Consider the following 10,275-nt stretch of genomic DNA (forward strand, 5'->3'; position numbering starts at 1 on the left):
TTAAGAATGTTTCCAGTCACTTAGAGTTAATGTTTTGAACATTTTGACACTAAAATTAACCCTCTCATTTTATTTTGTGTAATTAGATGACGTCATACTGTACGATTATCATTTAGAACGATCATTCCGATCATGTGATGCCATTTCGACCAATCAGGTTAATACTATGTATAATATCATTAACAACTAGCTTTTTATTGTTCCAAAGACGATGGCAGAACTCTCTTACACATTAAACATTCCATTGTGGACGCTCCAGATTTTGATTATTTTGACCACTGTCTGCGCTTTCAAAGTTACATCATGTACGTAGACACCAACATTTTGTTTATTTTAACTATTTAACTTAAGATTAAATTCTGAGGAAACGATGGAACTTACTTCTTATAATACACCTATGTTTCAAAATAGAAATATTTGCTTGATACGTTAATAAATCTTCTTTATAATGTTAAACAAATAAAGACTTTCTTTTTTCAATTTTTTCTTTAATAAACATTTTTGAATTAACTATTTCACTGTCGTTGTTCTTTACAATGTTACCATTATTTTCTTTGTTGTACAATAATTGTTGGGTGCGGACACAACTATATGCTGTACGTACCTAAACTTTTTTTTTATTGCAGCACTTAAACTGACGCCCGTTGATCCATATTCGTTGGCCGGTTCCACCCTGAACTTTACATGTACGTTAGATCAAACAAAAACATCGTACAATGCCTCGGATATTGAATGGAAAATTGACGAAGTACCTATTAATTCAGGAAAAAATACTGCCGTAATCTCAAGTACAGAAGCCATTCTTACCTTAACAAACCTAAACATGACAGGTCATGAACATTGGATCGATTGCTTTTTACTTGTAGAAAAACAAAATGGAAGAGTAACGACAAATAAATCAACATCGTCATTAACAGTTGGTAGTAAGTTAGTCAATGGCATACATAGTTTTGAAAACATGATTTGATCCCATCAAAGTTAAAGATGTATTGCCCCCAAAAACATGAAAAATGAAAATTAATCAAATCAGACTTTGCATACGTTGTTTTGTAGTTTTAATAAAGTTAATCACTTCCATAGAAAAAAAAATAATGTTTTCACTTTTTACAAAATAAATTGTTAAATTCAACCAAAAATCCATTGGCTGGCAGCCAATTTGACCATTTTTTGCTTTAAATTACATTTTTTTAATGTTTTTTATGTTACATTAAAATGGAATATTCAACAAACAAATGTATAAGAATTATTTTTTCAGGGGGACAATACATCTTTAACGATAATTGATCCATGAAGCCAACTTACGGGTAATTATGAACGAGGTTTAACTTGAATGTTACCTTTATGAAGTCCTAGAATCTATTTAATTACCGATAATAAAAAGAGATGTCGCGGCGGTGCATGTAGCAATTGGCGTGTATGGCCGCACCGTCCCAGATTAAACATGATATATTTAAACCATTTGTTTTCGTCTTTTATTGTATGTGGCTGGAGACTGAGATGAGATTTATTATTATAGAAAACCACTCCTTACATGTAATAAGAATCCACAGAACAGATAGTTATATACCTTACTATATTTTGTATCCTTTAGTCGTACCATCATCTCCAACAATAAACTGCAGATCGACAAATATTGTTGATTATTTGTGTACATGGGGAACGGAATTCACCGGAGTTATAAGTGTCTATACATTTCAATTTCAGTAAGTGATTTGTATTATTGATAAATAACACAAATAATTAGAACCATTGCTTTTCTCACAAATAATAAATGTCTTATCATACCTAAAGAAATGTTTCATTTCTAATACAGAATGCATAACCTTACCTTACCTCGGCTCCATCATAACACTGTCGGATGTAGCCCTCCTCAAGCCTTTGACATTCGTTTCTGTTCTGTGCTGGCCTAGCCAAAGTTTTTTTTCTGTATTAGAAATAATGTCGTCCCTCTATCTGCGTTTTTGTCTTCCCTTCTGTTGCCGGTTCTCGGCCATTCTTACTCTTCTCTTATCACAGTGTCTCGTAATGTGACACCAACCATTTGTCTGTCTGTTTGTCATCGCTCCTTTATTTAAATTCAACAGCTGCAGGTGCATAATCAAATATTATGAAAAAGGACAAAGTAACAAAATAATACTATTATGTTAAATGATTACAGATTATTGATTAAATATTATTGAGTTATTGAGTATTACTGATTACAGATTATTGGTTACAGATTATTGATTATAAATTACTGATTACAAATTACTGATTACCAATTAATGAATACCAATTATTTATTACTGATTAATGATTACAGATTACCGATTACAGATTATTTATTACTGTTTACAGATTACCGATTACAGATTATTGATTGACGGATTATTGATTACAGATTACTGATTACTGTTTATAGAATTTTGATTACTAACAATTAATATTGAATTATGAATTCTTTTAATCCCCTTAGAAACAGTTCTAATGTGTGGATCAACTGTTCTAATAAGCTAAACGACAGCACGTGCAAAGTTTCAGCAAATGATGGTAATCCAATGAGAGCACATCTAGTACGAGTAGTTGTTGAAAATATGTTTGGTACTGCCAATACAACATCCACATTTGATTCTAAGAATGAAGGTCTGTAGGCCAATATTTAGCACAGGTTTGGAAAATATAGATCATTACCATCGAATTATTTCATAAAATATACAAGCACCACAGAAGATCAAATGTCTAATCCCTTTTACGTGACTTATGTGATTTATCCGGCGGGGATACGGGTTTCATTCAATGAGCTTTTGAAGTATAACATAACGAAAATCATAATTTTTAATCTTAAATAATATCTAAATTGTTTGAAGATTAGCATGAGGAATAAACACTAGTAAAGTTAGGTTTGATTTGTGTCTCCTAAAAGAAATAATGTTCGGTAACCTTCGAATGTCTTAATGATTCTGTTGTTATGCTACAACCGTCTTTTGATGTACGGCAGACGTTACTTATCTAAATTAAAGATTCACTGAAGTAACTCTCATGGCTGTACGCACGTTCTAATCGTTTCATTTTGTTGTATTTTCAGCCGTACCTTTGTCACCATTAATTGATAGAGTTTCAGTGGGGGAATCAAACGTCATAGTATTCTGGAAATTACAAGAAGATTGCTATTATTGTAACTCGCTATGGTTTCAACTTCGTTACAGACGTTTAAATGAAACATGGACAGAAGAGGTATGAAGTTACAATCATTTTCACTATTTATTTTGTCATATTTTTATCATCAGGAGACAACGAATTGTGGAATAACTATCGTATATCACGAATGTACCAACTCATTAAATTTGAATGTAGTAAAATCGGCAATAAATATATATTTATTACGTTTGTGTATAATATATATTTCAAATCGTTAAACAACATTTTTGTAGAATATTTTCGACTCACTTCCTTCAAAAAGATTACGTTGTTTGGCTTCATTAAACAAATCTTCAAAATAATAAAGCACGCTTTTTAAAAGATTGTTATTCCGTTATGCAGGATTTATTTATTTTAATTTATTTATTAAACCTAAAGGCAAATTACTAAAAAATGACAAGACTGTGACTAGATCTCAAATGGAGATGAAAAATATAATAAGCAAAGATCTAAATCAAAATTTCGGGTAGTACTTGCCCTCCATCAGCAGTGCAAGTGAAAATACTTGCACTGATTTTTTGGTAAGCTACTGTGATGACATGACAATAATAATTCAGTCATCTTCTACAACACATCTGAAACATTTGACGCTCGTGATTATACAGTTTCGTTAGAAAATTGAACGATTCTTAAACGTAACAAAATGCTTCAAAAGAAAATAAGGTCATGTAGCTCCCAATGATTGACAAGGTTACTAAAAGCGAATTGTTTTTATTAGATTGAAAAACAGCATAAAAAGCAGATCATTATTGAGGAGATTACGACAGCGGTAGCTGAATATGAATTTCAAGTGCGATCAAGGTTTTCATTAGGCCTACATCACCAGTTCAGTGATTGGAGTCCAATTGTCACACTACCCAGTGAGTTTTAAAGTCATTTGGAATACGTATACCTATACCAATTTTACAGCTGTCACTATAGTGTATTTAATCCACCTCGAGTTGTATCTAACTGACTTACAATAGTTGGCTAGATAGTATCTGGTGACAGCTGCAAGATAAAGTTGTCATTATGTGCTCACTAATCATATCTGCATTAATAATGACCAAATGAAATGAAATATCAAAATCCTCATAATGTATATAAAAAGAACAGTTTACCTTCTCGACCAATATATACCGTACGTGACTAGAATATTTTCTTTTTTATTGTCTAAAAATAATGGAAAATTTGTTTTTGTAGTTTCTATGATCATAGACGTGAACGCTACATCGTCAGAAAACGAAAACGTCTTGTCACTACAATGGGAAACACCAAATGAAGAAAATCAGTATTTTTACCGCATTACGGGAAACTATACTGGACAATCACTGAATGAAAGTGTTGAGGAAGAATTAACATTGAATAACATTGACATAAATGTGCCGTGCAACAACATCACAGAGAAAACCACCATTGTCTATAATCTAGAGCTAAGGAGTGTTCAGGTAGACACGTTTGAAGTCGAAGTCGAAGGTCCTCCAACCAGGATATTATATGAGTTCAAATGCTTGAAACAAGGTGTGTTGGCCTATGTCTCTTTATGATACCTAGATGGTTCGCTTGTGCATGTATTTGGAAAACACCCATATTCGGGGTAAACTTTGTTTTCATCGTCAATTAATACTTAAACAACTAATAGTAAATAAGGGTTTCAATATATGGTTAAATCAGAACCAAAAGTATGCACCATTTTTCTGTATCATTGAGTAAAGTAAGGAATTCAAATCATTTGTCTTCTTCTCAAAAGCTACGGTAATATTCTGAAAAGTGCTCAACACTTACTTTACTTTAATGTTGGCAAATTCGCATAATCTATTTTACTTTATGACATAATGTATAACTAGAGATAGACATTAGAGCCTCATATTTACCAATTTCATTTTTTTTTAGGTTTGGTGACCGAGAGACCCGTAACTCTGAATACAGTTGCAGTACAATATGAGCCTGGTATGTGAATAAGCCTATTAACAAATATTACAATTTAGAATAGCACACATGTCGAGTTTAATTGCGACAATGTTAGGCCTACTTACTGTTGTTTCTCTACTACTGCTTAGAAATAGCCTCACTTTTGCATATAATATCTTCTTATGGCAAATTTACCAATAGCCATGCGTTAATCTGAAAATAGCGTAATTTTACTACCTGCTTGAATAATATTTTGGGTGCATTTGTGTGATCAAATTAAAGAAGTTGCCTCTATTTTTTTAGATGTGATCGTATATTCAAGTAAGTAAGTTCATAATCCATATAGAAAAAAAATGATTGTTTCTCTTGTTTTTCTTTTACAATGTTCATGTTTTCAGAAAATTTGCAACAATTCATGATATGTTGTACTTTCAGATGAATTTATCATTCCGTTTCTTGTGGTGGGAATTATTATCTTATTTGTTATGCTGTTTTTTGGAGCTTTTAATGTGTATATACGTAAGCGAATTTTCATTGAATGGCCTGAACCAAAATTCTTCAAAGTGGTAAATATCATGTCTTTATTGCTTTCAAGTTAAAGATGTATTGTCCCCCTGAAAACATATTTTTTTAAATTTTTTTGTTGAATATGCCATTTTAATGTCACATAGGCCCTAATAGTTATCCTCTTTGACCAAAAATTGGACCAGAAAAAAAATGTATTTACCTGAAAAATCAGTAATTTAAAGCAAAAAATAGTCAAATTGGCTGCCAGCCAATGGTTTTTGGTTTAATTTAACAATTTATTTTTGTCATTTTGTAAGTAAACATGGTTTTTTTCTATGGAAGTGATAACTTTAGTAAAACTACAAAATAACCTATCCAAAGTCTGATTTAATTAATATTCAATTTTCAGGTTTTTGGGGGACAATACATCTTTAAGAGCTAGGCAGCCTAGATAATTTATTATTTATTTGTCCTCTTTAATAAGGATAACCCGTGTAGATCATTTTATTAAACAAGGCCAACAGCCATAAGTCGCGTGCTCTCAGAAAAAAATGAACTTTTAAAAAGTAATGTACTTTAAAACTTTTCTGTACATCAAAACAGTTCAAAAAGTACAGAAAAGCGATAAAACGCATAGTGATACCGGACAGACAGACCGACAGACCGACAGACCGGCATAGTGAACTATTGAGTCGCGTCCACGTGACTAAAAATGATATTAAGGGTCCTCTAGCTAAATGACGTAGATGTGTATTTCACGAAATTCAATCCACTTTGCGTGTAATGAAATTTTGTTTAGAACCACGCATGCACTGTATTTGTCATAACAGACGTGAAATAACATGTTTAATATTAAAGGAATCTCTTTTACTTAGGAAATTAGCCCCGTTCGTCCACGATCAGTAGAAAAGGAAGTTTTTGATGACTTGAAGACGAAGAAGTCGGACTTACCTACATCGTATCGCAGTTCAACGAGTTCTGATCAAGGATTTCATGAGTTTAGTCCCGATTCCCAGATAGAAGAGAAAAATATTTACATGGTTGTACCGTCTATTGACCAAGTCTCACCAGTTACGAAAAGTGGTTTTATAAACTCATCACTAGTTACCACTGACAAAATGGCAGTTAAAGAGGGAAGCACGGCATACTTTCGCCTGCAACAAACAGGTGATGATGATGCACTGCAATTGTCTCCATTACTCGTGGAAAGCACAAGAATTGTGCAGGAATCGAATCCTTACACGCCAATGACGTCAGTTTCCTCAGATAAACCACCGAAGTCAGGAAAATGTGGAGGAGAGAACGTTACAGATCCTTACTGGAAATTAGATGAGGTTCTACGTGTAAAAGTAGACAACGCACACGCTGGTTTGACGGAGTTTATTCCAGTCTCTACAAACGATTATTACAGCAGAGATGAAGACATAGGGGACATCATTGGAGAAGACGAAATTGATAATCTTCTGAATGGTATGCCACAGACAAATATAGAACTTATTGAAGATGGCCATTTTATATTCTAGAATTATTAAATGTTTTAGTGTACGGTACTGACTTTACTTTATTTGTATATAAAATAATTATTGGAATTAGGCCTATATTTTGTCTCGTTAGTCACAGGCTAAATTCTAATTTCATGATGAAACATGATGAACTAAACAGGCGTCTCCTTCCAAAGAACTAAATCGTTAATGGTATTTTTTCCATTGACTAGAGGTTATATCCTTATTTAACCTTTTGAAGACGTGATCCGTTTCCCATACGGGGTAATTTACTCTCCCAGGACGCGAGGCCCGTATATTTACGGGTTGACTTTTGGGGGTCACTGAAATTGCACTTTTTGAGCATTTGACTTTGACCTAGGTAAAAAAATGACATTTTTCGGAAGGCAGAAAGTAGTTGCAGAAAGTTACAGTTAAAAATGTATTTTTAATTTTTCCTAAACCTATTAAAAATACCTTATTTTAGCCTCAGTGACTTGGGGTAGAAACCTCGCGTCTTCAAAGGGTTAATCTTTATTTATAACCTAAGAAGGGTGTCTAGAAACTCAGATCTCGGATATATATCTCAGATCTCGGATATATATGAGTTTCTAGATTCATCTAGAAAACTCATAGGCCAACATCTGTGTTTTTCTAGATTTAATTTAGAACACTCAGATTTTCTGAGATTGTTTCCATTTTCTAGAATTCGAAAACACGGGATCCATATTAACCAGAGGGTATATGTCTAATCGAAAGCTCCTAAGTATACAAGGAAATTCATGCATATATCTTTATGAAACGAATTAATGGTAATGTTTTAATTAGAACAATCAATAGTTATATTGTAAACGCGTTCTAACTATACCATAGGTAAATTAAATTAATCTATCCTTCATTCAAAGTGTGGGCCAGGCCTAGTACTGCTGCAGTAGTATTATGATACTTAAACGAGTTCTAACTATACCATAGGTAAACTAAATTAATCTATCCCTCATTCAAAGTGTGGGCCAGCCCTAGTACTGCTGCAGTAGTATTATGATACTTAAACGAGTTCTAACTATACCATAGGTAAACTAAATTAATCTATCCCTCATTCGGAGTGTGGGCCAGGCCTAGTACTGCTGCAGTAGTATTCTGATACTTAAACAAGTTCTAACTATACCATAGGTAAACTAAATTAATCTATCGCTCATTCGGAGTGTGGGCCAGGCCTAGTACTGCTGCAGTAGTATTCTGGTACTTAAACGAGTTCTAACTGTACCATAGGTAAACTAAATAATCTATCCCTCATTCGGAGTGTGGGCCAGGCCTAGTACTGCTGCAGTAGTATTATGATACTTAAACGAGTTCTAACTATACCATAGGTAAACTAAATTAATCTATCCCTCATTCGGAGTGTGGGCCAGGCCTAGTACTGCTGCAGTAGTATTCTGATACTTAAACGAGTTCTAACTGTACCATAGGTAAACTAAATAATCTATCCCTCATTCGGAGTGTGGGCCAGGCCTAGTACAGCTGCAGTAGTATTATGATACTTTCAGAATGGATGTTTTTTTTTTTTCTGTACTGTATGTATCTTTATATGGATATTTTAATCAGAATGAATTAAATGAAAAATGTATATATATACCTATGGCGACATAATACTTAATCATTTACATTCTCATCATAACAGAAAAGAACTTGGTGAGGGTAAAACTAATGCGGATCATGCAGACGCCTGTATACAACCACCCACTAATCTTACAATCTACTACTGATGTAACATTAACCACTACAAGACAAACAAGACTTCCTGGCCTAGGTTCAATTGCAGAAAAGAACTATACCCTTTTCTGGAAAGGTAAAAATAATGGAGAGAAACGAGTAGATCTATCCTGCCATTTATAGAACTACCTACTGATGGAAATGAACAGACGATCTCAATGAAGCTTCACACCAATCTTGGAGTCGTTAGCCTAATTAATATCTATGCTCCGACTATGCAAGCTCTGACGATGGGTTCTATGCTCAATTAGATCAAACTGTCATGACGATCCTGAAAAGTGACTATACTTATCTTTGGAGATTTCAAGGCACGTGTTGGAGCAGATGTTCTATCTTGGTTGTTGGGAAATTAAACAGTAATGGACGTAGACTCTTTGAATTCACTGCACTTCAACATCACTAACACCTTTTAGAGGAGAGTCTCATGGTGCCATCCAAGATCCAAGGACTGGCATCAACTGGACCATATCCTAACGAGATCCTTCCTCAGCAACATATCCCTTACTCGCTGTTTCCACAGCCCAAACTGTGACACAGACCATGCTCTGCTCTATTACATAGTAAAGTTGAAATCAGAAAAGATCCATCGGTCCAAACAACCAGGTAAAGCAAGAATCAACACCACTAACGCCGGTAACAAGGAAAAACAGCATAGATTTCAGTCTGAGCTCCAGAAGAAATTAATAAACTCAAAAAAACACACTTAACTCTTCCCTGGTTAACCATCAATGGCAAAACATCAGCAAGGCCATACACAGTGCAGCAATTCTATCTTTTGGGAAACAAAAGTCCAATTTTAAAGACGGGTACGAAGATTCTGCCACTGTGCTAAATCTGCTCCGAGAAATCCAAAGACAAGCATTCCTTTGCAACAAACATCATCCTGTCAGAGGATAAATAATAGTGTTAAAAATTTAACTAAATAAAATGTGTTTTTTTGTTGTTGTTTTTTATATCATACTGACATGTCTATCCTTCAATGTTTTGATCTTTAGACGTAGGGCCTGATTTACAGCTTAAAACTTCAGCCTATTTTTAATTATCTGTCTGAGTCCGGCGGGCAATAAATGTCCGTAAGACACACATTATATTCCGTATGGAATTGTGATGAAGCTGTTCCATTGCCATTTTTATCTGTCTGTCTTCAATCAATCAACTTCAATGGCTGGACACTGTTTGATAGAGAATAGACAAACACACATGGACGGAAACTGAAGTTTTAAAAAATGTTCAACTTACACGAATTTTCTAATGTTGTTACGTTAATTACCTTTTGTTAAGTTAGTGGTTAATGAAGTTTGTTACGTTAAGTGGTTACTGTTCTATTACGTTATTAAACTGTTGTTACGTTATTAAACTGTTGTTACGTTATTAAACTTTTGTTACGTTATTAAACTGTTGTTACGTTATTAAACTGTTGTTACGTTATTAAACTGTTGTTACGTTATTA

The 10,275-nt window shown here is 33.7% G+C and overlaps 2 protein-coding genes across 3 annotated transcripts in view; one reads left to right on the forward strand and one right to left on the reverse strand.

Annotated features, from left to right (window-relative positions):
• Window positions 1–10,275, reverse strand: part of LOC144835477 (uncharacterized) — a 198,919-nt gene that overhangs the window by 82,432 nt on the left and 106,212 nt on the right. The gene's annotated exons all lie outside the window — the stretch shown is intronic.
• On the forward strand, window positions 2,547–7,261 carry LOC144835372 (uncharacterized). 2 transcript variants are annotated; one of them, XM_078690456.1, is made up of 7 exons: window positions 2,547–2,622; window positions 3,065–3,213; window positions 3,896–4,037; window positions 4,360–4,677; window positions 5,050–5,106; window positions 5,503–5,633; window positions 6,450–7,261. In XM_078690456.1, exons 1-7 carry the CDS (start codon window positions 2,574–2,576, stop codon window positions 7,095–7,097), a joined length of 1,494 nt encoding a protein of 497 aa, XP_078546582.1. In that variant the 5' UTR covers window positions 2,547–2,573; the 3' UTR covers window positions 7,098–7,261. The 2 variants fall into 2 exon arrangements, with proteins under 2 accessions (XP_078546582.1, XP_078546583.1); XM_078690457.1 differs by having other exon boundaries at window positions 2,573–2,647.

Source organism: Antedon bifida, chromosome 2, assembly GCF_963402885.1.
Source record: "Antedon bifida chromosome 2, ecAntBifi1.1, whole genome shotgun sequence".
NCBI lineage: Eukaryota > Metazoa > Echinodermata > Crinoidea > Comatulida > Antedonidae > Antedon > Antedon bifida.

Bases quoted from the DNA above. Each gene is read 5' to 3' on its own strand.
- LOC144835372 (XM_078690456.1), top strand. From the start codon at position 2,574: ATGTTTGGTACTGCCAATACAACATCCACATTTGATTCTAAGAATGAA. The intron at 2,623-3,064 runs GTCTGTAGGCCA...TTGTATTTTCAG, and splicing joins ATTTGATTCTAAGAATGAAG to CCGTACCTTTGTCACCATTA. The intron at 5,107-5,502 runs GTATGTGAATAA...TTGTACTTTCAG, and splicing joins TGCAGTACAATATGAGCCTG to ATGAATTTATCATTCCGTTT.